The sequence below is a fragment of the Neopelma chrysocephalum genome, unplaced genomic scaffold (genome assembly GCF_003984885.1).
Source record: "Neopelma chrysocephalum unplaced genomic scaffold, ASM398488v2 Primary Assembly neopelma1_125, whole genome shotgun sequence".
Classification (NCBI taxonomy): domain Eukaryota; kingdom Metazoa; phylum Chordata; class Aves; order Passeriformes; family Pipridae; genus Neopelma; species Neopelma chrysocephalum.
This window is the reverse complement of record NW_020897787.1, coordinates 93,004-120,054: the sequence shown is the minus strand read 5'-3', so window position 1 is coordinate 120,054 and position 27,051 is coordinate 93,004. Positions and strand designations below refer to the sequence as shown.

Below are 27,051 nucleotides of genomic sequence, written 5' to 3'. Positions count from 1 at the left end.
CACGGCTCTTGTATTAAAAAAAAAAAAAAAAAAAAAAAGAAGAAGAAGAAGAAATAAAACCAAACCAAAAACAAGCATCTTGCTTTGTCGTAAACATCTGTGTAAGGAACGCGTTTGGTCCGGAGCGAAGGGCAGCGCAGGAGAAAGCCACTGGGGTGTCGGGATGGCGCTGGTGCCGTCGGGGATCTGCGGGGCTGGAGCTGCGTGCTGGAATGCTGGGGGGGATCGTGGTCCCGCTGATGGAAGCCTGCGTCTTGCGGGGGCTGGAGGGAGCGGCACCCCATGGGGCGAGGAGCTGGAGTGGTGAAAGCGCCTTGGGAACACTTCCTAAAAATAGCTGGCTGCCGAAAAATCACCGGCTCTCCCCCCTGCAGCCCGTGACACCGCTCAATGCGTCCTGCAGGCTCTGGCACGGTCCCTGGGCATCCTGGGCGATGCTGGTGGCCTGGCTTGTCCCCGTGGCACAAGTTGGGCGATGCCATCGTTGGCACATCCTCGCCAGCCTGGTGCCCCGTCTCTCCGCACCCCAGCTGGCCAAGCACCCCGGCACCGTGCACTTGCTTGCAGGGTTTTATTGGGAACAGTGTGGTGACATGCAGGGGCTTTCACTGTCCCAGGGCCGGCTCCTCCCGGCCCGGCACCGGGCGTCTTTGGTCTACGGCAGCTGAGTCTTGTGCATTCCCAACAGTTTGTGCCAGGGCTTGCGGCCGCTCACCGTCCGTGCCTGTGCCAGCCTGCGGCTCCTCCAGCCCAGCACGGGGCCAGTCCTGCGGCGTGGCACCTGGAGAGGTCACAGCTGTGAGCATGGTGGGACCCTCCGTACCCCAGCGCCTGCTTTAGCATCGTGTCTCACCTTCAGCGTCCGAGGACGGTCCGGGCTCACCCTCCATCTCTGAGAGGGACTCGTGCTTGGTCCTGTGCCTGAGCACAGGCGACCGCCGCAGGCGCAGGGGAACGGTGCCCACTGGGGAAACACAACCCAGCCCCGTGTTGCGGTGGGGTGCAGCAGCCTGGCTCCTGCCAGAACTCATTGCCAAGTTCCCCTTGGGCACTTCCCAGTGTGGCCGTGCCTTTGCCTATCACCCTGGCACCACAGGCTGCCACCCATCAGCCGGGACAGGGAGCACCACCACCCACATGGAATGCCACCACCCACCTCTGCTGGTGTTGGATGCAAGGGGGGTTTTGAGGTCCCACTCCAGCCCCAACTTACTTCCCAGCTCTGCCGGGCACTCGGGCTCCCTGAGCTGCTCCTCATGGACGGACAGAGCTCGGCGGCCGGTCCCCCGTGGCGCTGCCAGCCGTGCCATCAGCCGGTTGTCTGGAAAAGCGGGGAGGTGTCATTGTGGGGGAGCCTGCAGCACCCCGGCTTCCTCACAGCCCCCATCAGCACCCAGCACTGGTCGCTTGGCTCCCCGCTGCCCTCGCTTCCCAAGGGCTCCAAGAACAGGCCAGCAGTGGGATGGGGGACCCCCCACGGGCAGCTCATGCATCCCTACCTTCGGTGTCGGGCAGTGCGGGCGGGGTGGGCAGGGGGCTGCCAGCACCCACCTCCCCACCATGGCTGACCCTCCGCGGCAGCACCGCCGGCACGTTCCTGCCCAGCCGTGGGAGGCTGCTGCTCCAGCCCTCCCGGCCCCCGGGCTCCAGCAGCCCGCCGGGCTCGGGCAGGATGAAGGAGCGCCGGGGCTGGTCGGAGCTGGTGCCCAGTGGCTCAGCAGTCAGCTGCCTCCCCAGGGCTTTCCAGGCTGGCCGGGGCTCGGCGCTGGGCTCCATCACAGCGGCCGGGCTGCGGAAGGGCGCGTCTGTGGGGCAGGCAGGAGGGAGCTGTGAGTGTCCAGAAGTGTAGGCTGGTGCTGGGAACCAGCCTGCAGCCAGCCCAGGGGCTGGGCAATGGGCTGGGTGTCCATCCACCATCACCAGGGATGGGCATCCGTGGGTGCAGGGCACTCTCTGGAGGGCGGGACCCTGCCCAGGTGCCTGTGCCCACCAGTCCCTCTTGGCTCCAATCCCCACACTTGGTGCTAGGAGAGATAACAAAGCCTTCTGCCCTGGGGGCTGGTGAGACCCCCCCTTGGCACCCACTGGTAACCCACCTGTGGACACAGAGTGTGTGCGGGCCTTCAGAGATGGGGGGGAGTCCGCAGAGCTGTCCACGATATCCCCTGCAAGCACAAGCCACCGGCCAGCATCAGTGAGCTGGGGCCTGCCCTGTGCCACCAGCACCCAGCAAGGGTAGGATGTGGTGGGACCTGCAGCTGGGAGCCCAAGAGGGCCAGCCCATGCCCATCCATGGGTGCCCAGCTGGGTGGGGGTCAGGGTGGGGAGGGTGCAGCCCCTCACCGTCTGAGCCGGCTTTCTTGATCTCGCTGTCTTTGTTCTGCAAGGGGAAAGAAACCGTGTAAGGGGGATGTCAGGGTGGCAGCACCCACAGGGATGATGGCTGGCAGAGGGCAGGGTGCTGCCAGGCTCTGGGGTGGCTGCATGACAGAGAAGGAGAGATAGACAGACAGACAGACACCACACAGCACCTAGGAACCCACATATCAGTCCCCTTGCAGAGGGTTAGGTGACAGGGCAGAGGCCATGAGCAGTGGCAGCACAGAGATGCCACCCCCCTCATCCCATGGACCACCATCTCCACCCACCCCGGGGGTGCAGGATCCATCCTGAAAATGGAGCCACTCCCCACCTGCAGCTTCTTGCTCTCAGCAGCCGGGCCCTTGGTGACACCGATGCGGTGGAGCATGACCTGCACACGCTGCTCGAAGGAGCTGGACAGCTCCCCCTCGCTCTTCTCCAGGTGCCTCTTCTGCAGGAGAGACACAGCCCTGCCAGGGACACGGACCAGCCACAGCACCTACAGCACCCACCTGCCCGCCTGGGGAGCACCCAGGTCCCCAACCCCAAGTGTGCCACCGGGAGATGGTGACACGGACATGACCCAGTGGGGACATCCCCAGCCATCGCTCCGGTGTCCCTGCATTCCCTGGTGACCCCATCACCAGCATCCACGGGTGGGAGCAGCGCACACTGGGAGAGCCAACCAGCAGTGGTGGCTCGGTGACCGTGGCAGTGCTCACCTTGTCATGCCTGACCCCCAGCGCATCCTCGTCCTCCCCGGACAGCAAGATGAGTGACTGGGATTTGCCCTCCCGAGAGTACTTGGGCCGGATCCTCCGGGCAGAGTCTGGGGTCTGGCAGTGCTCAGGCTCTCCCTGGGGCTCAGCAGCGAGTCCCCCCTCCTCCGATTTACTCAGTGGCTTCCCCGCCTCGCCCGCCCTGCTGGGGGCTCGTAAAATGTCACTGAGCATTGAGCGCCTGCTCCTGGGGGCAGCGGGAACACCCTCGGGCTCCTTCTCACACCTCGAGCCCCGGCTGGATTTGGGTTTCTTGAAGGCAAAAAAATTCCCGATTTTCTTCTTGAGGGTGCGGGAGCCGGAGGGAGCCAGAGGGGCTGATCCTGGGCAGGTCTCTGGAGCCGCAGGGCTGGGGAGAGATGAAGCATTGGGAAAGGTGAGCTCCAGGTTGCTGAGGGACAAGGGATCAGCTTTTTCCCCCCACCCACCTCAACAGGATGGATCCAGAGACCCTGGACACCCCACCTGAGATGACAGTATCCTGCCAAGGGCACCCATTCCCAGTGAGGGCTCCCGTGGGTGCTGCCTCATAGCCTCCCCAGTGCAGGACAGACCCCATGGCCACATCCTGCACCCCCTGGCTGCTATCCCAGTCCTCCCCCCCCAGCCTTGTCCTGGGTAATGCCCCTTGGTGTGCTGCTTTCCCCAGCATCCCTTTGGCACTGGGACCAGCAGGGTTTGCAGGGGTGGCTGCTGAAATCCCAGGGATGGGTGTGTGCCAGGGTGCTGGGCAGGTGAGGGGCCCTGGGATCCCCCCAGGCTTACGGCAGCGCTTCTGTGATGAGCCTCTTGGCAAAGAAATCCTCCAGCCCCTCGTCCACGCGGGTGATGCTCCTGTCCTCGCTGTTCTCGCAGGCCACGGGCTGTACCTGTGAGCAACCAGGGCTGTGAGCCCAGCGTGGGGCAAAGGTTCCCCCAGGAAAAAAGAGGCGTCGCCCACGCCTGCACACAAACAAGTGGGTGCCCGCACAGGACAGGTGCTGGCACCCTCCATCTCGTACCCAGCATGAAAGCCAGACCACAGCGTTATCAGCTGCATCCCAGCTCTAATCCTGCTGCATCCTTTGAGCATTGGGAGGCTCCAGCCAGCCCCGGGCTCCTGCCAGCCCCTCGCCCCCCTGGGTGCCACATGTGGGGCTCCCCAGCACAGTGGCTGGGTATGGCACCCATACTTGCTCAGGCACACTTGTGTTACACCCAGGTCAGGTGGTTCTGACCCTTCTGGGTGACACACAATGGCAAATCCTGCCAAAGCCCTCCTAGAGCTGGGTCAGGCCTCTGACCCTGCTGGTCCTGTGGGAGAAGCCTTTGGCAGGGATGCTTCCTCCCTTTGAGCTCCAAGGAGGGGACCCCACGCTGCTGGTGGGTGATGGGGCAGGTGACCTGCAGGGGCCCCACATCTGCATCCTTCAGATGCTTCAACTCCAGCCTTGGAGCGTCACCACAGCCTGCATGAAGGCCACTCAGTCCATCCCCATGGCCAAACGGTCCACGCCATGGCCAAGCCTTCCTCCATGGCACCTTCCTCTCCCTGGCATGTGGCACCGCATCAGTGGCTTCCTATCGATGAGAGGGAGGTGCTTCCCCACCGGTGACATTTCAATCCATAACGACTTTTCATTACGGCTGGATTGATGCCGTTCAGGAGCCATTCCAGCCATCTGAGATCTGCTCTCCCTGTCACATCACATCCATCAAATCCTGTCCTTGCTCAAGCCTTGGCCCACCCTGGGTGCCAGGCGTGCCTGTCCCACTGCAGGGTGATGGTCCCCCGGCCCTGCCTGGCCCTGCCAGCCTCCAGCACCCACCCTGCCTGTGGGACACAGCTCCTGCCTCTCCTCCGGCCCCGCGCCAGCGCTGATCCCACTGCGATCCAAGGGCAAGCATCACTGTGGCCATGCAAGCCGGGGCTTTCCAGCAGGTGAAAGGATCCAGCTGCATCACGGTGGCACGGGGACAAGGTGATGCCAGCAGGATCCAGCCCCAGGGACAGCGACGGAGCTGGACTTACCACCGACTGCACCCAAAAGTTACTTTTCCTTTGGGAAAGGGGGTGTAAAGGCAGGATATCCCCATCCACTTGTCTGTTGGATGGGGGGCAAAGCAAAACCCACCCTGCCACAGCTGGCAGAGCCCTACCGGCATCACTGGGAGCCGTGGCGGCCACCGGTGCTTCAGGGACGATGGGTTTTGGATGAGGGGGAGCAAACTGAGCGCAGGAGGGAGGGAGGCAGCCGGAGCCATTGCCGAACGCATCGCCGGCCCTCTGCGCCCAAACTCTGCGGGTTTTTTCATTCCTCCCTGCCTCCTTGCCGGCTCCCACCGCTCAGCAGGAAAGGGGATGGATGATCCCTCTCGCCTCCCCCCCCCCTCAGTCCCCTTGCCCATCCTTTGGGGCAGCCCCCCTCCGAGGAGGAGGCTCCGGTAGCAGCTGAAATGCAGGATAATAAACCCACCGCGCCTCCTCGCATCTCATTTTCCTGCCTTGCAACAAACACTGACCGCAATAATTCACCCAAGCGGAAAAAAAACCGGGAAAAACACACCAAATACACACCACCACCCCTTGCCAGCCGCGCCCCCCCCTCCTTACATTGGGCTTGCTGGGCGGCTGCTTGTGCCGGCGGTTGGGCCGGGGCCTGGCTTTGGTGCAATGCTCCAGCTTCTCGCCGGCGGTCGGCAGGTCCATAAGGAATCCGGTGGCGGTGGCAGGCTGCGTGGCGGGGAGCGAGCCGCTCGCAGGCTCAGCATCCTTTGTGGAGGCAGGGCGTGCCGGCGGCGCGGCGGGGCTGAGTGACGGCGGCGCCCGGTGAGCTCGGAGCCCGCTGGCGTCTCGACCCGCCGCCGGCTCCAGCTCCGACACACCTACGAGAGGCGAGAGGGTCCTTGTTGACGCCCGGCCTCGGCAGGCCTCCCCATCATCATCATCATCATCATCATCATCATCATCATCGCCGACGCCGTCACCTTCGCCCACGCGCGGAGGGTCAGCGGGGCGCTGGCTCCGCCGCGGGGAGGGGAGCGTGGCCGTGCCCGCCGGGAGCGCGCGTGGCGGCTTTGCGGCGCAGCCCGGGATGGATCCTGCCACCGCCGCTGGAGGTTGGCGTGCAGGGGATGCCGGGGGGGATGCGGGGAGATGCTCGGGCTGGGACGGAGCGGAGCCCCGCAGCCGAAACCTGCGGCAGGCAGCGGTGGTACGGAACGAGCTCTGCCAGCGCTGGCCCGACGAGCAGCACCCTCAAACACACCCGTTTTGCCCTGCAGGCAGCTCCTCACAGCCCCCCCGTGTACTCCCTAGGTTGGGGGTCAGGATGCTGTGGGGCTCAGGGACACCAGGAGTCACCTGGGGACACCGGGGTGCTGGGCACTGGAGTCTGGCACAAGCTCTGCTTTAGCCAAGGCACTGAAAAGCTGAAGTTGCCCATCAGCTGCTCATTGCCTGTGCCCCTCCTATGCCCTCCTCCCCTTCCTAGGCACGCAGGGCTCTAGGGACAACACCAGCAGCAAGGAGAACCCATGGACAATGTCTTCTCCCTGGGTTTGTTGGGTGAGTGGATGGGTGGGTGATGCCCATGCCCGGGGTGGTCCCTGGGATGGCTGTGGGAGATGCCATGCCTTCCACAGTCACGGATAAACCTTCCACCCCTGCCTGGCTACACGAGGAGAGAGCTCAGGGCATTCACCCCACCGCCCAAGGGCACTGAGCCAGCTGACCTCCCCAAACCAGCACAAGAGCAAGGTCAGGGTGAGCTCTCCCCACAGACCCCAACCACAGCACTGGGAGAGGCTCCCCAAAGGGTCCAGCTCCTGCTGCCCACAGCCTGTGGCATCACCATGGAGGGCTCTGCCCACCAGCCCCCCAAACAGCTGCTGCGAGCCCCCCGCCCCTGCCCTGCCCCAGCTGAGCCACAGCAGGGGGACGGTTCCGCGGTGACCTTACTTCTCACACTTGGCGTGGGCCGAATGCTCCTGAAATGCTTGTTTTTCCTCCGCAGGGCCATCTTGTACTGCAGGGAGACAGGGATGGTGGCGGCTTCGGCGTGGACAAGCTGGCTGTGCTGAGTGGCATCCCGTGGCAGCTGGAGCCAGCCAGGCTTTGCCAGGTGATGGGCGCAATCCCCCCGTCACCCCCAGACCCACAGCACTGCACCCCCTGATCTTGTCCCAGCTCCAAACCCCCCCATGACGCCGGGTTGAATACTTCCCCATCCAGGACCTGGCAGCACACTGGATCCCAGAGCAACAACAGCGGGAGAGGGTGCAAACGGCCAGGACCAGCTGGGCCACCACAAGGGCAAACTCCCGGTGCCAGCAGCATGGCCTGGCAGGCTAATGGTCCCATTTCCCAGCACTAATTGCCTTAGCACTGCCCTGGGGGGGTGCTGGGGGGTGCATGCACCCGGAGAGGCTCCGGCGCTAAGCCCGGCATCATCCGGTAAGGCGGATAAAAGGTGGTTACAGCGCGGGCATCACGCGGCAGCGCTGGGTTTGGACCCTACCTCCTCTGCGGCGAGGTCCAGAGGATTCTTGCCCCTCGCCAGCGCGGTGGCATCGTCCTCAGCCGACTCCGGCAGCAGCACCAGGAGGTCGAGCCCCTGCTTGGAGAGGCTCTCTGCCTAAAACCATTAGGAAGCGCTTAAATTATCCCAGGGGCTGAAGCGCGCCTGGCTGCCCTGTGTGCTCCGTGCTGCTCCTCTCCCTACCCACGGCTGGGATTTGTGAGCGGATTTAGGCCTGATTAGCCGGCTGCCAGCCCCAGCGCAGCTGCCCCGCGCCTGCCCCAGTGCACGAGTGGCCAGCGCCCGGCTTCACCCCAGCACCCCCCACCACACCACACGGCAGCAGCTGAAGGACTTTGATAAAAGGTGTTAATGTTGCTGTGACCACACCAGGAGAGGATTACCTGGGAGGAAAACCCAGCCTGGGTGGAAATTGTCCTGCTTCTCAGACTGCAGATCTGCGGTGATAGTGTTGGCTGGTGCCCGGGCAATGCTGGGGTACCCCTATCCCACATCCCAGCACCACATCCCTATCCCGCAGGTGCTGGTGCCCCTGGCGCTCACCAGTTTGCACTGGGCGATGGTCAGGTCTCCCAGCACAGCATCCACGATGCAGTCGGCCGCAGCGGCTGTGATGGACAGCTTGATTTCACTGGGAGCAGAAAGAGTGGTGTCAGGGTCAGCACCCGCCCCCTGCAAGCCATGGAGCCAGCCCCCCCCCAGGGAAAGCCTGCTGAGGAGATGGATGCTTGGCTGTGGCACCCAGGATATGCCCTGCGCTGCGGCTCACTGGGTTTGTGCTGCCAGAGCAGGAATGGCAACAGGTGCTGGCTGGGATGGAGGATGCCAAGTGCATTCCCACATTGATGGTTTGGGCTCCCCTCTGCCAGCCACAGGGGTGTGCCTGCAGGCAAATCATCCCATTGAACCCCCCCAGCTTCCCAGGGACACATCCAAACTAGGGTCAAGCAGGAAGCAAAGCCACGGCTGGGAAAACGCAGCGACAGGACCCAGCACATCACCACCACAATGTAGGGAGAGGGGAAGTTGGTGGGCAGCCCCCAAAATCTTCCTCTGGCCCCGTGAGTGAGTGACAGCCGCTGAGCCAGGAGGAAGAACGGCACATCACCCACTTCAGCTTGCTGAAGACATCGGTGACCATCTGGTCCAGGACGGCACTGAGGCTGAGGTGGTCCTGGAGGCAGATCCGCTCCGACATCGCATTGACCAGCTGATCCCTGACCCCGCTCTTCTGCACCACGTCTGGGCACAGGCTGTGCACCGTGTCCAGCACCGCCTGCATGATCGCCTGCAGTTTGGGGGACAAAGGCGAGGTTTGGTGCCTTTCTGTCTGGATTCACGTGGTTCCCAGGAGGCACCATCTCCCTTATCCTCGGGCCAAGGCTGATGAATATCCCGTGCTGCCCATGGGTGCCCACCTGGATTTCCCAGCTGCAGGTCTGTGATGCTTCCTCTGTCAGACACTCCAGCTTGTGCTGCAGCTTGCCATTCTGGTATGGGGTGTTCCCTGCTTCATACAGGAGGGGTAGGATCTGTCGTGGGAAGAGGGATGTTATGGATCATCCCACGCCACCTCGTCTTCGCTTCCCATCCTCCCATGCTCAGCCAGCATCCGTGACTGTGCCATGGAAGAGCATCACCTGCATCAGCTGGGCAGACCCAGAGACTTGGCTTTGCTGGGTCAGGGTGGGGCATCCTAGTCCCTCAGAGTCCCTGTGTCCCCCAGATGGACCCTCAACTGCTCCCCACCACCCACTGACCCTCCCTTCCCTCCTGTACACCCTTGCACTGCTGCCTGCATCAGCAGAGATGGTTTCCCATCCCTTTCACCACCTTTCCAACAACAGCACTGTCCTCTTAAGTTCTATCTCCACCAGATTAAGTACCCAGGGGGGTGCCGAGAGAGTTGGGAAAAAGGGAAAAGAGATGGTTTGAAGAGAAGCAGAGGAGGAAGAGGAGGAAAAGGTGCAATGGGGAGAGAGAAACAGGACCAAGAGAATCAAACCAGATCTGACAGTGCCAGGAGCTGCCCAGCCAGCGTGGTGGATTTCATCGTGGGCTGATGGAGCACTCCCATCACTAGGGTGGGATGAGGGTGCGCCAGGGAGGACAACCCCTCAGGGATGCAGGGAGGTTTCTCACCAGTGTGGGCATCTCTGGGTTGTAGGGTGTGCCCAAAGCTGGAGCAGTCACCTCTCCAAAGGAGGGGTGTGCGAGCACGGGATAAAAAAGAGAGGGTGCACTTGTAACCTCTGCTTCCCCTGGGGGGTGCACACAACTGTGTGCCTTGGGGGCGAGGGGACTGAGAGCGTTTCGACCCTTGCTCTAGAAGGGAATTCAGAAATCCTCAGCTGTTTTCTAACGTCCGCAGATGCTCGGTGACGTGCATCTGTTGCATCGACATTCTGGCGTTCCCTGACTGCTGGTTAATGATGCCATTAACTGATCAATGCCCCGCTTCGATCCCGAGCTGGTGCCGGCTGAGCCGAGGGGGTTTCCCGCGCGGGGCACTCACGCTGACGGAGAGGTTGGCGTTCCTGATGGCCTCCTCCGCACAGAGGATGTCCGCCTGCACCTCCCTGCCCGGGCAGGTGCTGAGGATGTCGACGTGCTTCTGCACGCTCAGGCAGATCTCATTCACCATCTGGAGCACGGAGAGGTTTGCGTCATGTGCCGGCGCCAGAGCAGCACTGCCAGTTCCCTTCCCTGCCGTGGTGCTCCCGGAGAAAAGACTGCTCGGTGGGGGCACAGGCAGGCTGCAGCCCCCCAGAGCAACCCTGCCTAATAACCAGGGATGCCACATGGCAGGGACTTGCTTGAGAGAGTGCACAGATTGCTGGGAACACGCTGTATGGGGTAGTGTAGCAGCAAGTTATCTCAGCTTTGCATATGCATGAAATGCATGGATGCAACCAGGAGGGTTCCTTGGAGATCTGCTTTCTGCCCAGCCCCATTCCCATCACAGAACTGTGGAATGATATGGGTTGGAAGGGATCTTAAAGGCCATTTAGTTCCAACCCCCCTGCCATGGGCAGGGACACCTTCCACTGGGCCAGGTTGCTCCAAGCCCCATCCAGCCTGGTCTTGAACACTTCCAGGGATGGGGCATCTCCCACCTCTCTGGGCAACCTGTTCCATCCCTCCAATCTGCTCTGCCCTCCACTCAGGAAAGGTGAAAAGGGGGTTGTGCTGCTTGCAAGAGCTCAAACTAGCAAGCCAGGGCCATTTGGGGCGGGGGAGAGCAGCCCCGTGCAGCAACTGGGCCATCAAACCTGTTCAGAAGAGGTGGTGAGGATGCCCTGCTGCAGCCGGAAGGTCTGGGCCGGCAGCGTCTGCCGCAGCTGGTTCCTGGTCAGGCAGGACTGGAGCTGCAGAGGCAAGGGGGCCATGAGCAGCGTGGGTGGCAGCCAGCCCTGCACCCCTCAGCCCACATCCCCTCACCTTGTGCACGGCCTGCTCCGTCCTCTCGGGGTTGCTGCGATACGCCTGCGCCACGTCGCTCATGGGCAGCGGCATCGACTTGAGGGTGTAGTTCCTGTGAGGCAGCGAGGAGTGAGCAGGTGCTGCTGGACCCAGCGCTCATCCCCACCCTTCCTGTCCCCACAGACATGACACAGGTCCAGAGCCCACCCAATGGCAGCCTGGACATTGCCCCAAGGTCCAGCCCTGGAGATAGGGATGGCCAAACTCTGGCCGTCAGCAAACCCTGACGGGGAGGCAGCGACCACCTGCCCAGGCTCTCCACGCACACCTCCTTTCTTCAGACCTCCAGGGAACCTGCACAGCCAAGCACCAGACCCGAAGGTGGGTGTGCTCAGCGGGTGTGCTCAGCAGGAGGAGAAGAGCATCACCTCAGCACCACCAGCAGATCCTCCCTGCACTTGCTGGGGGCTCCGTGGGTGACACGAGGCTGTGCTGGTTGCTCAGGGAGACCCTGGGGTTGAAGGTGTCATCACGAAACAGTGGCAGGTTGGTTTGCTGGCTGCAAGGCCAGAGCTGTAGACCACCTCCCTTGGGACATGTATGCAACTGTGTGATGTCCTTACAGCTCCAAGGGGACAAGAGGCCCTGGGGACAGTGATATCCTGGTGACAGAGGCTCTTTTGCATGGCAGTAGCAAGCCAGGAGGACCAAGAAGCTCCTTCCTTACCTCTCCAAAGCTTGAGCCACCTCCAGGAGCCCGTGGGCAGTTGTGTTGTTCCTGTCCCAAACCACAGTCCTGCACAGAGAAGGACATGGGTGAGCCCTGCTGCACCCACACAGCCCTGAGGTGGGTGCGAGCCCAAGGCACCAGAAAACCTGAAAATGGGGTTAAAAACCTGAACTTAAGTTTTCAAAATCCAAAGTGGGACTTTGCAAGGAGCTGTAAATTAGGCGGGAGGGAGTGAAAGGCTGGGAGGACACAGTCAGGTACCATCCTGCTGGCAGGGGCAGATGTCCCCCAGAGGAGCAGCCCTGGCCATGACACCCTTCCCTGTCCCCTGCAGACACCCCGCCTTGGTTTTGTGGGCACAATGTCGTCAAAAAATGGCGTTTTAGGAACTGATAGCAGAGTGTGTGGGAGGGCAGTGACTGCAAAGCTCTGTCTGCAGCACACTGGGCTGTGCAGGAGCCTGGCAAAGAGCTGGCAAATGTTGGGGCAGGGACTGAGCCGCTCTCTTGGCCCTCACATGTTCCCTGCCCAAGGGAGCATGTTCCCTTCTAGTGGCTGCCATGAGCACAACACGTGACCACAGCATCTGACAGTGCACCAGGAATTGTCCAGGACCACATCCATGGTCACCAGGAACCAAGACAAGCCTCCTCTGATGGCACCAGCATCCTGACCAGGACCGCCCGCCACTGGGCACCCACAGGGTGACATAGACCGGCTGCTACCTGAGCTTGGTGTTGATCTGCAGGGCCTTGGCGAGCATCTTGGCCCCCGTGTCCCCCATGGCGTTGCCGCTGATGTCCAGAGCAGTGAGGCTGGTGTTGCTGCCCAGGGCGCTCAGCAGCACGTTGGTTCCCAGTTTGAGGCGTGATTCAGCCACGGACAGTGACTGGAGAGGCTGGAAAGGGGACAAGGAGGGGGAGAGGTGGCCAGGGCACGTGTCAGGGCGCACGTCACCCTCGCAGACACAGCCTCCATCCTTGTCCAGAAGCCTCGGGGCTGGGGCTGGTTTTGGAGGCACCAAGTGATGGTGCACCCCGAGAAACAGGAGGGCAATGGGTGCTTAGGCAACAGCCTGGATTTAGCTCAGATGCCTGCCAGGCAGTGGGGAGAAAAGAGGGATTTTTTTTGGAAAGCTGGGCTGCATCCAGGTTACACCAAGTGTCTCCTCCGTGCCTTTAGCCAGACTCAGGCTCCAGCTTTCCCAGATGAACAGGAAAAGTTCCCACTTCTCTGTCTGAGCATCTGCTTCAGACGGAGGAAAATAAAAGCAGAAGGGTTTGAATGGCAGTGGGAGGGAGGAAGGTTTGCTCCCAGGGAGGGATCTGGATGGCACCCTGGCATGGAGGCTGCACAGTGGTGGCAGAGGGAGACCAGGAGCACAGGTGGGATGGTTGGGGTGGCTGAGGGCAAGCTGGACTTACACAGTCCTCCTCCTGGGTGAGCTGGACGATGCGGTGCAGGACATCCAACAGTCCTTCCCTGCAGGAGAGGTGGGGGGGTTACATGTGCATCCCCCAGGCCACAGAGGCAGCTGGCAGAGCTCCATCCTCCCTCCCACTCTTGCCTGACGCTACAACCCATCCCTGGGACTGCACCAGTTGCTGGCAATTGTCCCCCCACAGCCCCTGGCTCCATGCTGGTCTGGAGCAGCCAGGATGGGCAGGCAATTCCTACCAGCCCCTGGGCTTTCGATGGGGAGAGAGAGTGGAGGGGGGTGCACGGTGCCAGGATGGCTCCCGGCCTGGGTGCTGCAGCTTTGCACCTACTTGGATTTGATGTTGAAGTTCTTCCCCAGAGAGACATGCCTAATGGACTTGCTTCTGCCAATGGAGAGCACCAGTGTCACCATGTCAGGGTCAAAGCCTGCAAGAGATGGGAGACACCCACCAGGATGCTCCAAGCAGTCCACAGAGGTGCCATCAAGGTGGTCCCTCACAGGAGACCTGCAGAGCCACCAAACTGCTACCACGGGATGGTGGAGAGATGCTCAGGGAGCTCCTGAGCACCTTCCTCCCTTCCTGGCTCCCTCAAGGAGACTGAAAACCTGTGCACAGCCAGAGTCCCTGAGGAATGAGGATCCCCAGGGAAGGAGCACCCTCTCTGGGCACTCCTGCTGTTTGGGGTGCCAGCGCTGTTCTGAGCCATGGGGGCACTCATGGAGCTGTAGGTGGCACTTACTTTCTGCCATCCCCCAGAGATGTGCCCTCCACCACCCTGGGCAGCATGAGGGGAGTTCTCACACCTTGCAGGCAGCTGCCTGCACTCCCATCCTCATAGATCCACCATCCCCAGGGAAATCTGGTGAGATCCAGGAGATGGAGGAGATCTTCTCCCAGGCCGGGAAAAAGCAACCTACCATTGTCAGACAAGTCCAGGCTGCTGATGGAGCTGGCATCAGGGATGAGATCCTGGATGACTTGGGCCCCCGCTGACCTCAGCTTGGAAGAAACAGCAAGACATCAGTACAAGGGGAGGCACCGAGCCCTGCAAACGGGATCCTGATGTGGGGAAGGTCAGACAGGGCACAGACCTCCCCTGACTGCTGCAGTGGGACCTGGCAGGGTTGCTGGCACCCATGGGTGCTGGCCCCTCACCTCACAGCTGCTAAGATCCAGGTGCAGGTCACTGATGTGGCTGTTGTCTGCCAGCCCTTGCAGCAACGCCCTGGAAAAGTCACCAAAGCCCCCATGGGTGCAAGAAATGGGGGCAGCAGCACATGCCGTGGGGCACCCCCAAGGGTCCAGGCAGTGGGATTGGGATGCTGGAGAAAACATCCTTCCCAGAGCTCTGCCTCCCACAGCCCCATCCACTCATCCTCCCCGCCAGCCCTCTGGGAGGTCCCCCCTGGATTGTGCTCACCCCAAATCCACTCCCCTGGGTGGACTCACAGCCCAACCTCACCTCACCACGTCCGCAGGCAGCTTGGTACCTGCCAGGGAGACGTGCCTGAGGGCACAGGCCTGGCTGAAAAACTCCTTGACGTCAGGGGAGATGGTTTTCACCCTCCTGAAAAGGATGGGCACAACGTGGCGTCACCTGTCACCCAGCACCAGCCACCTGCCCGGGTACCACAGTCCCCTCGTGCCGTCCCGGGGCCTTACTTGTGGGAGTACACGTTTTTGGAGAGATCCAGGTGGATGAGGCTGTTGTGGCACCCGTGGACCAGGGCTCCAAAGAGCTGCCAGGGTGGGGAGGCAGGTTGTGTGGAGGAGGACACAGAGGTGCCACAGCCCCTCACACGGCCCAGGGGTGGAGGGGCACTGAGGGCAGGGTCTCACTGCCAGGATCCCCTCGGTGGGTACTCACAGCATCCAGAGGGCAGTCCGTGCCAGCCAGGCTGAGGTGGGACAGAGAGTGGCACTGGCGGAGGAGGATCTGCAGGTTCTGTGGGCAGAGGGGGATCAGCAGCTCTGCCCAGGACCCTGAACCCCCCCCCCCACTCAGCAGCCCTGAAATCCCAGCTCCAGCCTGTCTCCTCCCTCCTGCACAGAGGGACCCACTCACTCATGGGATACATCCTTGCTCCAGGTGGCATCTCCCACCCGCCCACAAGGAGATGCAGAGGGATGTCCCCAGGGCTTCCCCAGCTGCTCCTGGGCAGTTTGGGGGGTGTCTCAGCTGTGACATTCCCATCCCTGGGGTGCTGGAAGGTTGGGCACGGACCCCAGGATACCAAAGCCATCCAAACCATGGTGGGGACGGATCCCAGGCAGTGTCACCCCATCACATCGTGGGTACTCACGCTGATGTCATCCCCAGCCAGGGTGCCGGGGTTTCCAGAGAGGTCCAGGTGCCGGAGGGAGAATCCAATGGCTTTGTTATCTGCCAGGGCCTTGCACAGTGTGCTCATCCCTGCTTGAATAGAGGGGGAGAGATGGGTGGCCACAGGTTCCCTGCACTGGGGAGAGCCGTGGAGCAGAGGAAGGGGCATTACCCTCCAGCTGGGGCAGCAGGACATCGCATCCATGAAGATGCCCTTTCCAGGGTGTCCATGTGGCCCCTCCAGCCACCCCTTTTGTGCTGGGTTGGCCCCGAGAGCTGCCGTGCTCAGCCTCCCAAGGGCACCTGGGCTGTACCTTTGGCTGTGAGCATCGTCCTGGCCAAGCTGAGGCTCTGCAGACTCTTGGAACTCTTCTCCAGGTGCCGGCTGAAGGCAGCAATCCCTGATGAAAGAGCAGAGAGCCCTGAATCGCTGTGCCAGCACAGAAGGGTGTCCATCTCACCCTGAGCTACAGCCCCCAGGACAAGGGGCAGCTGCTGGTGGGATCTGGAGCTGAACATCAGTTTTCATGGGTGAAAACTCATCCCAGCCCAGAATTTGGGTACCTCTGTCTTCCAGCTGGTTGCCAGAGAGGTTGATGGTGTGCAGGACAGAGTCGGGATGGCTGCTGAGTGCCTGGGCCATCCTCTGCACAAAGTCACTGTGGGGAGAAGGGTCACCCATCTGAGCGAGGTTTGGACACCTCCAGGAGCCACAGCCACCAGCCTCACAGCCTTATGGGGACAAGCCACCAGGTCCTGCCTCTGTGGCAGGGCTGGCTCCATCTGAGAAGCCAGGAACATCTCCGAGGGTGTGTGAGGTTCACCAGCCTTCCAGGCTGTGGGGGCCTCTGCTCCCAGTGTTCTTCACACTGTGGAGGGCAGGGAGCCACCAACACCCCCCTGGCACATGCCCTCAGGGAAGCACCACCAGGCTGCCAAGACCCTGCTCATCACTGCCTTGCAGCCCCTTCACTTACGCCTTCAACCCACTGTTTTCCAGCACCAGCTCCTCCAGCGTCACCGATTTGCTGAGCATGTAGAGCAGCTGCTCCGAAATCTCCTGGTTCTGGCAGGGGAGAAGAAAGGCTCTCTGGAAACCTGGCCACCTGTGCTGCTCCCAGCACGGCAGCACCGGCACTCACCAGCCTGAAGTCCTTGCAGGAGAGCTTGGTGAACCACAGGTTGAAGGACAAGGCAGCGACGCTCAGCGCCACATCTCTGCAGGGTGACAGGGATGAGGGAGTCAGGGCCGGGATGAGACAAGGGTGGTCCCAAATGGGTGCCCCAAAGCACCCAACCATGAGGTTCCCCAGGACACCCAACCCTGGGATGCCCCAAGACACCCAAACTCAAGGTGCCCCAACACGGTGTTCAACAGAGCAGGATTGGTCCATGAGTTTAAAGCAACCCACAAACACAGCTTATCTTCCCCAGATTATTCCCCTGGGCAAAATAAAATTACTCAAACTATTTGCATGCTTCTATCTAAAACCCCTGGGTTTCAAATTCTTTTTAATTCTGAGCTCTCATGTGAAGACACCACAGGTTTTGCTCAAGTGGAAACAAGTTTCTTTTTTACTTCCCCATCCAGAGAAATCTCTAAAACCATCTCCTTTTTGGCCAGCTGAACACGGATCCTCTGTTCCCCAAAACACTCAGCCCAGAACTCTGATTTGCTGCAGCCTCACCCCAGAGCAGAGCCCTTGTTCCATCTTTCTTGGGATGGAGACACGGCTGAGCCCTACAGGGACAACTCCAGGCACAGCCTGAGCTCATGGCCCCAATATCAGAAGGTGACAATAAGGTGATAATAAGGTGACAATAAGGTGATAACAGAAGTTTGGGGTGGCTGGTAGGGAGCAGTGCCAAGTTTCGGGGAGGCGAGTGGCACCAGCTGCTTTGCATAGGGAAACACCTGACAGCCACGAGCTGCCAGAAGCCACCGTGACGTTGGGTTTCCACCCCTGTAAGCAGCTCACACAGGCTGATTTAAGAGTTAAAAAGGAACAGAGAGGCTGCCTGGACCCTGGGTTGTTGCCCCACGGGACAGGGCTCGTGGTATTTGGTGCGGGGGAGCATCAGGCTGCAGATGTGGCGTCCCTGGAGCGTGTAAAGTGATAAATGCATCTAACACGAGGAGAGGAGCGTGTTGGGGCACCCCTGACAGGGACAGGGAGGATGAGGATGAGGGCTGGCGTGGCACGGGGCACCACAGGCAGCACGGCTGGGGGACTCACCGGCTCTCCAGGTGGCTGAAGTCCAGCAGGTTGAACTCCCGGCAGTCCTGGCTGTGGTAAATGTTGTCCACGTCCTTCCCGGAAAGACGGACACATGGATGAGGCCCAGCACCTGGTCCTGGGCATGGCTCAGGTGCCCAGCACTGCTGGAGGGAGCTGAGCCCTTGGGGACCCTCTTCTGGGGAGCCCCTTGCCTAAACCTCAAGCCTAAAACCTCCCCTGGTGCTCTGGGTGGCAGGGAACGTCCCAGCTTGGCAGGACAGATTGGTGGGTCTTGGAGCAATTTTGCAGGGATTGGCCAGAAGAAGGAATGCACCCCGGGCTGGTGGGAGTAAGGGTGTGGGAAGAGGTGGGAGGGGATCAGTGTCCCAGAGGGAGAGGGGTCCTGTTATAGCTGGCTCCCAGCAGGGAGCTCCTCTACTATGGACATTCAGCAAGGTCCCACATTTTCAGGGGACTCTCTTTAGGTCACAGTATGGGAAACAACCTAGTCCAAGGCATCTGACCCCCACCTGCACTTTGATTCCAGCCCAAGAAGGAGCAGGGGGCACTCAAGCCAGGCAAAGCTGCAGTTCCCACCTCGGATACCCCTGGGATGTCTCTGGTCCCTGGGATGTCCCAGCCCTGTACCCAAGCCAGGCAAAGCTGCGGTTCCCAGCTCTGGGATGTCCCAGCCCCAGCAGCCCCACCAGGCTGCTGTCTGGAGTGGAGGCACCCACAAACATCCTGCTTCCCTGCCCGCCAGGTGACACTGCCACTGCCTCCAGCCCTGGGATGGACCAGCTCACCCACTGGATCTCCTCACGGAAGGCAAAGCCGTTGTAGTCACACAGAGCAGCGTAGGTCTCCGAAAACCCCCCTGCAAAGAGAAGGCAGTCTTGGGGGCAGGCCTTCCCATGGGAACACGGAGGAGACCTCTGGGGAGGGCAGGAAACAGGAGAGGGATGGCAGGGAGTCAGAAGGATGGTGAGGGCTCCCCCCTCCCTCCTCAAAGGGGCCAGAGATCTCCTGTCAGCCCAAAAGCGATCGCCCAGCTCGGGGGGCTGTGGTTTGCTTCGCTTGATCCATGAGGATACCAGGCAAGGCACATTGCTATGGTGATAACAGAGGTATCCTGCTCCAAACCAGGCTACAGGAAAAGCTCTGCAGCGATGCTCTGCGAAGTGAGAGGCAGCATCTACAGCTGCAGGTCCTCACAGGTGGATGCTGAGCATCCTTTCCCCACAGCTGTCCTGCTGCTTCCTGGGGAACTACATCCTTTCAAACCTGCTCTTGCCCCAGGGGACAGGGTGGGCTGGGAAAGCAGACCCCACTAGCAGGGCTCTGTCTGTCTGAAGCCACCACAATGCCCTGCCAGCAGAGGTGGGGGCTGTCAGCAGAGCTGGTGCTGATGGATGCAGGGCTGGAATGGTCCCCAGGCTGCTCCAAACCCTCCTGGTCCTGCCTGGGGGAGGTTACAGCAGGACTTACCACAGGGCCCAGGGCTGCTCTGCAGCATTTCCTCCAGCGAGTCCAGGATCTGCTGGATCCTCTCATACAGGCTGGGAGGGGAGTTCTTGAGCAGTGTCCTGGGGAAGGATCAGAGGGATGTGTGGTGGTGGGCCGGGAGAAGAGAATCTCCACCACTTTATGCTTAGCTGTAACCTTGTGTATAGGGTGGCCAGAAATATTCGGTCAGGAAGCCAAAGGGTCTGGCCTTTTTCCACGTTGCTCCTGCTAAAACACACTATGGTGCGCCCATCCTACATTTGGGACCTTCTGGCTGAAGGTGTCCCTGCCCATGGCAGGAGGGTTGGAACGAGATGACCTTCCAACCCTGACCATACCAGGATTCCATGATCTGGGACTTTTCTGAGCCACCCCTGAGGAGCAGAAGACCCTTACCCAAGGGATGAGTCTGGAAAGACCTTCTTAAGTGACATGGTGACATGGATAACAACTTGCTCCAAATCATCCAAGGACATGAACCGGAAGGCGTAAGATGCTGCATCTGTTTCTATGACAACCTGCGGGGTCCAAAGGATGAGAGATGCCTGAGCAAGCTGGCAGCACAGAGCGTCCCCAAGCCCCCAGACACGACGGTGACAGCCATCAGCTCCTCGGTGCCAACCCAGCCGGAGCACCGTGAGCGCAGGGAAGGCTGCGAGCACCAGGAATTCAGGATAAAATGCATTCAACAGACTGCAACGTGCAAGAATAAGGCATAAACCTCGCCAGAATTCACGCTAAGCTGATGCAGAGGCAGCCCAAGGCAGCGGGGTGAGAACAGCCTCGCCTCTGCCTGCAGCAGCCGCAGCTGGAGGATGGAGGTTTCCTCCCTGAATTCTATCTAATCGGGTTTTGAGGCTTTTTTAGCTTTTGGTTCCTACCAGGAAAAAAAAAAATCCCATGGCAACACGCTCCCTGATTTAATTACACGCTGATTGAGGCGTGGGAGCAAGATGACAATTATCCACCGGCACCGGGCGAGGACGGCGCTTCCGCTGGTGCCCGGGGCTGCGGAGGCAGGAGAGCGTGGGTCTGCCTGCACAGTAACAACCCCTGGGCTCTCCATAACGCAGTCAGATGTCTCACCCCCCTCCACCCTGAGCTTTCAACCCCCAGCACCCCTCAGTCTCTGCCCAGGTCCTTTAGTTCTTTCCTGGGGCCTCACGGCCTCCCGAGCTGCAGAAACCCTGTTTAGAGGCTGAGGCCACTGTCTCTGGTGATGCTTTAACAAGCAGAAGCCAGACAGGAGGTTAACAAGGACCAGACAGGAGGTAAACAAGGACCACAGCCCTAAAACATCCAAGCCAAGGCATCCCGTTCTTCTCTCCATGGTTCCCACTGCTGCATCTGCCCTATGTGCCTGCCTCTCTCTAAGAGGATTAACCGGGTTTAAAACACCGTCCTGCTAAATTTGTCTTCACCTTGGTAAGCCAGCAGCCATTTGTCACCTTGTCCCTGCTGAGCACGGCCAGGTGCTGTCTGCAGCTGCTGGAGGAGAAGAGGTGCAGGCACCCACCCAGCACCCCTGGGTGCCTCCCTGCACCTCCAGCCCCAAGGGTGATTCCCCCGGTGAGGCCATAAGAGGATTTATTTTCAGGTGGAAAAGAGATAAATACCCTGTGGGGCTCTCAGGGATCATCACTGGTGACCCTCAGTGTGCAACGAGGAACCAGAACGCCCCCAGACCCTGTGGTGGGCTGGAGACCAGGGTTTCCCATGGGGGAAGGAGGGCACAAGTTTGGTGGAGTGCCTGGGCTGGTTTTGCCCTGGGTGTTGGGGCCACTCACCACACTGGGCTCTTGGACTGTCATCTCCCTCACCTCCAGGAAGCTGAAGCTGCTGTGAACCTGTGGGTGAGAAGAGCAGGATCAGCCCCAGCGCTGATGGAGAAGGGGGACCCAAGGGTGTCCCCCAGCTCCCACCCTTCCCCACGCCTCAAATAGTGCCTGGCCATGCCCCCAGCCCCTGAACCAGACCCCTCCCCTTCACCCTCTCCTCATCCTGCTCCTCAGGGCTTCCCAGGCCCAGTGGCCCAGGTGACCCAGAGGTGACCCATCCCAGTGCCCCAAGCCCCCCCATGCCCCCCCAGGCCCCACAGGGCTGTACCAGGCACAGGGTCCCCACACTCACCCTCACCGGCAGCATCACCGGCAGCACATACGCTCGCCAGGGCGTCAGCACCTAGGCAGGGGGACACTGGTGTGACAAGGGACAGTGGTGACCCGGGAGCCACCCCTGTCCCTCACTGCAGCCACGAAACAGCTGCCGGAGGAAACCAGGAAAGCAGGAACCAGACCGGACTCCACACATACCAAGATGAAGTCGTCATACTTGGACTTCACCTGCAGCTGGACACTCAGCTCCAGGAGCACCTTCTTCGTCCCCAGGAAGGCGGTGATGCCCTCTGAAAAGACCAACATCCAAATGAAATGAGGTGGCCCAAGTCACCTTGGTTCTCTTCCACACGCTGCCCCTGGGGACACTGTCCCTGCATCCCCACTCGAATATACTCCTCTCCATCCGTGCCAGAAAGTCACACCCTGGTTGCTCTCGTGTAAACCACACACTTCACCAGCTGTGGGTCTCATCTGCTACTCGAATGATGCACCCACTTCTCCACCCCCTGCCACAGCCTTGGCTGAGCACGGGGCTTTGGGGTCATTGGTTCACACTGCCCGTGCTGCCTTGCTCACTGAGTGACAAGAGGGCCCTGATTTCTCTGCTTTCCTTCCTAAATTTACCACTGGGGAGCAAATGGGCACCCAAGTCCTTCCTCCCCACGGAGCAGCCAGGGTGGTCACATGTACCAACCTCCCCGTGTCCGCAGACCAGTCTCTCCCACTGTCACTGGACCAGTGTGGGCGTTGCTCCTGCCTTGAGTGTCACCTCCCCACCTGTCCTGATTCCTGCCTCCCATGGGGAGAAACAGGACCAGAACCACAGTTGTCCATCGCCATGAGAAGCAAACCAAGCTTCCACAACAACACCAAGCCCTGTGGTGCAGTGGCTTGAGCCCCCACAGACCCATCCTGGTAGAGCCAGGCCCTGAGGCTGCAGGGACGTCGTGATCCAGCTCCTTCCCACCCCACTTCAAGCCTCGGTAGGGCTGATGAGGCTGAAGGACCCCAAGGTCTCTGTGGTCTTTTGCTTTTCAATCAGATGAGAGAAGTCTGGGAGCAGTGGCACTTCACGCATCCCCCGTGCTGGGCTGCAGGCTGTGCCTGCCTGGGGAGCTGCCAGGGACCCCCGACTGGCTGGGAGAACCCAAGCCCATGGGAGCGAGGAGCACCAAGCTGTACCCACAAACCAGGCAGCCTGAGCCGTGCAGAACCCCATCCTTGAGGAGACAGGTTATCTGGGGATGCTTTTGGTCCAAGCTGAATCCTCAGGCATATGAGTTTTGGGGACCAGAGCAGCCCCCAGACACCGCTTGGACCCCCCTGAACCTCAGCTGCTGCCGCTGAGGAACCTGAAAGTGGCTCTGCCAACCCCAGCACGGCAAACTGGGGCTGAGCAGGCCCCGTACGGGCGCCTTCCATGTGGCACCGATGCCCCGGCAGCGCGGTGGCGGCGGGCGATGCTTACCTTGCAGCTCAGCGGGGATCCCTCCGGGGGACGCAGCCATGGTCGGGGACCGCGGGGGTCACCTGCCCGGGGATGCCGGTGTCAGGGCAGCATCCTTGGGCGCCGCGGGAAAGGCGCCCCGCTGGGAGGAAGCGCTGAGGTTACCAACCGGCAGCGCCGCAGCCTCGGTGCCTCCTCCCCCTCCCCGGTGCCTCTTCCTGCCCCGTCAGGCGAGATTTACCGCCTGAGCAAGAGAAGCGAAATGAAAGCGACGGTGCCCACGGCCCACCGGCCCCGCCGGGAGGAGGGGGCGTCGCTACCCAGCGCCCTTCTTCCCCCCCCGGCATGGCATCCCCTGGCTGAGCAGGACACCCGGCCAGAGCCTCTCCCAGCCCGAAGCAGTAGCATCTCTCCATAGTTCCAGCCTTCCAGGGTTGAGGATCCACGGCCTGTCCCCATCCCGCAGCCCCCCCGAGGTGCTTCATAGGGACATATTTCTGCCTGAAGACCGCTGGTGAGTGGGGAGAGGGCAGCTCTGCCCTTCACAGCACCGGGTGGTCAGCCCAGCCCCATCACCTTGCATTGGGAATCTGCAGGGGGAGTTAATGGAGATGGTGCCGGTGCCCATGGCTGAAGGCAGGGCTTTTCCGGGGCAGAAACACCCCAGGCACCCTGCCAAAGTGACTAAATTGCTGTCCCAGAGCAAGGACAAGAAGCAGAAGCCAGGTGACCTCCTTGGAGCAACAGGACTCAGTGCATCAACCACTCCACTCTCCTAGGAAGGCTCTGGACCAGGCAAAAAGCCCAAAGCATTCCAGGACAGAGCAGAAAGCTGTCCCATGCCCCGTGCAGTGCTGCAGGACTTCCCTGGACTCAGTATTTCCTGCTGTTGGTGCAGCTTGGCCCCACCAGAGACTCAGGACAAGGTTCTGAGGGAGCAGGCTGAGCTGCTCTCAGCCAGCAGCCCTGTGACCAGCATCCACAGAGATGGAGGGGGCCAGCTGCCTTCTCCCCCTAAATTGCCCCTTTTGACAAATGTCCAAGCTCCAGGCTGCAATCTGCCAACCAGGGACTCACTGAGTTTTCCCAGGGGTGGAATAACTCAGGAGAGGGTGGTCCCTGGAAGGGCTGGGTGACGCTGCCCTCCTGCCACGTGCACCTGGGGCCACTGCACTTCCGAAACCACCTTCTGTGAGAAGGCAGGAAGTCATCTCCCTGCAGGGACGGCATCTTCACAGAGCCCAACCACAACACAAGGCAGCTCTTCTCAAGGACGTGGCTGGGGAGAACGTGGCTCAGGGCAAGGACCAACCTCTGCCGAGGCACCTCCTCAAGCCTCCCGAGCTACGTCAGCAGATGGATGAACACCAGGAAGGGCAAAGGGTGTTCACCGCCCAGTGGAGACAGAGGCCACCAGGAACAGTCCTGTCTGCTTCCATGTTTTTTCCAGGATGGGAGGAGGCCAAGCTACCGGTATCTGAACTTCTCAGAAAGGGCACCACATCCCAGTTTTGTCGTGCAAGGATATTAAGGACACCGAGAGAAGAGCTGCCCCACTGCACCCATCAGAACGGCCCCTATCAAAGCTTAGAAGCACAAAGGAGCTCCTGGCAAGCTGCATTCCAAGCTAATTCCCCAAAATACTGGGTCCCACATGCTGGGACATTCTGAGCATCAGAACATCTACCTCAGGAGTGGGGCAGAGGAAGACATCCATGTGCACGTGTTCCCTGCCTCTGTGAAAGCCCAGGCACATCAGGATGTCCAGAGCAACCCACAGAGAAACCCATCCCCTGTGTCTGGCTGTGGACTCTGCTTCATAATGTAAGAGGATTTAGTCCCTCTAACCTGGCAGAGCTCTCAACCTCTGGAAGCCAACCAAGCCTTTGGCAGCTGCAGCAGCCACACAGAGCTGATTCTCAGCCCTCTCCATCCTGACGCCATTCTCCAGCAGGCTCCCAGGACAGCAGCCCAGGCGCCAGGGATGGCAGCCAGGCCAAGCAACTGGCAGAGGCAGTGATGTTCCTTGGATCCATACCAGCCCTGGCTTTTCACTCACAGCCCAGGACACAGCTTTTCCAGCACTGATAAGAGCTCTGGGGTTGAGCCAGAAGTGTTCTGTCCATATGTGGGCTTTGGGTGCTGTCCTGGATGTGTGTCCTCAGGAGCAGGCTGGGATGTTGCTCCACATCTCTCCAGAACAGCTCCAGAAGCCTTGCAAGAGGCACACAGGCAGAGATCCCTGCCCAAGGCAGGAGCCACAGCTCAAATCAAATAAAACCCAGCCTGCGTAACAGGGCTATTGACTGAGCAAGCACAGAGAAACCAGGTCAACTGAGCAGATCACAAGGTAACACGCCAGGCTGGGGAAGAAAGGAGGATGACCACAGGGTGACAGCTCCCATCCTCAATAAACCCTTGCTGAGGTCTCTGAGGAAAGTTCAAAAAGCAGTTCACAATCAAAAAGTTACTTAGGGATTGTTCCTCAGACCTGGGGACGACAGCATGACCTGCTGCACGTGGAGCACTCACACAGACCAAGGGAGGTCTCTGCTAGAGCACAACAAGGCTCCAACCTGCCCAAGAACTCCAGAGTTCCACCTCCAGGCAGCTTTTCCCAGCAAACTGAAGGACTACCTTTCAGGACCAGAGATAACTGGTCACCACACATCTAGTGAAAACTAATCTAGCAACTCTCATGCTTGTTACACTTTTTTAAGTAATGTCATTTGCAGTGACTCCTGTACCAACAGTACCAGGTATTATCCCAAACCTGCAGCGTGCAGCTTCCCAACTGCCTACAGCTGGCTCCCTAAGCTGCTGTCACAGACAACTAAAAAAATACACCACAGACACTCCACCCAAGTGCCAGTCCAGTTTTCCAGAATGAAATGGAAATGAAATTCCTCTTAACTAAACCATCAGCATTTAAACTCACAGCCAAAACAAACAGAAGCAACATCAACTCCCGAGTTACTCCGAGCTCAATTGTAAAACACAATTGTTCACACTTCACATCCTCTCTCCACTACACACAGGGAATCACCCCCCGATTTAAGGGCATGGACAGGTACCTTGTGTTCAGCACGGAGCAGAGGGAACACCTGCAGCCAGAGAGGAGCCAGTCCCTGCAGCATCCTTCCGGGAAGAGCGGCTTTTCCATCTGGAGATGGCTGCCAGGTCACACCGTAGATGCACACAAAGAAAGCAGCCAGGGAGCACACGTGTTAATCCATTATTATTTATTAGCTGTACAGCAGTATATTCTCCTTCCCAGCTTTCAAACCCCATTACATATTTTATAACAGTATTTTTTTTTCCCCATGTTGGCTTCCTAAAATAATGAAAAATATCACACAGTACAGCTAAGTACAAAAATGCATCAACCTAGAGTCTGATAGCTAAACTGATAGCTCTCTTAAAAGCGATACATAGAAGAAAAATTTGTTTGAAATCAGCAAGACTGAGGCTCTATAAAAAGCTTACATATTTTAACATGTGACATTTTCATATACAGGCATCATTTGTATTTCACATTATTCCTTTTTTTGTCTTTATCAGAGATTCAAAAATTGTAGAATTACTGACCTATTAATAAAATTTCCTGGCCCAGGTTTTGAGGGCTGCAGTGACCCACTTATAAATCACCACTTCTGTCTTAACATAGGATTCATAAACACAAAATACAACTACAAGATAGAGCAAAGAAAATGTAGTCGTGAAATTATAACTCAAAAAGAAGGTTAATTATAAATGTTTCAAATTGGTTGGATGGTCACATCCAGAGGGCAGTGGTCAACGGCTCAGAGTCCTGATGGACATCAGTGACAAGTGGTGTCCCTCAGGGGTCCATACTGGGACCAGTGTTATTTAGTATCTCCATTAATTACACAGATGAAGGGATCGAGTGCACCCTCAGCAAGTTTGCAGGTGACACCAAGCTGAGCGGTGCTGTTGACACTCCTGAAGGATGGGATGCCATCCAGAGGGACCTGGACAAGCCTGAGAAGTGGGCACACAGGAATCTCATGAGGCTTAACAAGACCAAGTGCCAGGTGCTGCATCTGGGTCAGGTCAACCCCCCGTATCAATGCAGGCTGGGGAGGTGACAGATCGAGAGCAGCCCTGCTGGGAAGGACCTGGGGGTGCTGCTGGGTGAGAGGCTGGACACAGCCCAGCCACGT

General features: G+C 59.6%; 1 protein-coding gene across 1 annotated transcript; it reads right to left on the bottom strand.

Moving 5' to 3' along the window:
• Nucleotides 1-24: 24 nt before the first annotated feature.
• CARMIL2 (capping protein regulator and myosin 1 linker 2) lies at nt 25-22,995 on the bottom strand. The gene is made up of 40 exons (XM_027698362.1): nt 22,889-22,995; nt 21,616-21,707; nt 21,434-21,484; nt 21,091-21,150; nt 19,700-19,821; nt 19,286-19,383; nt 18,604-18,674; nt 17,816-17,889; nt 16,721-16,796; nt 16,556-16,644; nt 16,143-16,237; nt 15,893-15,979; nt 15,559-15,668; nt 15,123-15,200; nt 14,918-14,994; nt 14,718-14,822; nt 14,411-14,480; nt 14,173-14,254; nt 13,583-13,679; nt 13,238-13,295; nt 12,539-12,711; nt 11,811-11,879; nt 11,102-11,195; nt 10,933-11,028; nt 10,176-10,304; nt 9,079-9,192; nt 8,773-8,948; nt 8,204-8,291; nt 7,640-7,756; nt 7,062-7,147; nt 5,734-5,929; nt 3,906-4,009; nt 3,084-3,489; nt 2,693-2,812; nt 2,344-2,380; nt 2,097-2,165; nt 1,500-1,805; nt 1,214-1,321; nt 854-964; nt 25-781 (listed from the first exon to the last, which is right to left on the bottom strand). Exons 1-40 carry the CDS (start codon nt 22,926-22,928, stop codon nt 606-608), a joined length of 4,407 nt encoding a protein of 1,468 aa, XP_027554163.1. The 5' UTR covers nt 22,929-22,995; the 3' UTR covers nt 25-605.
• Between the last annotated feature and the right edge of the window lie 4,056 nt (nt 22,996-27,051).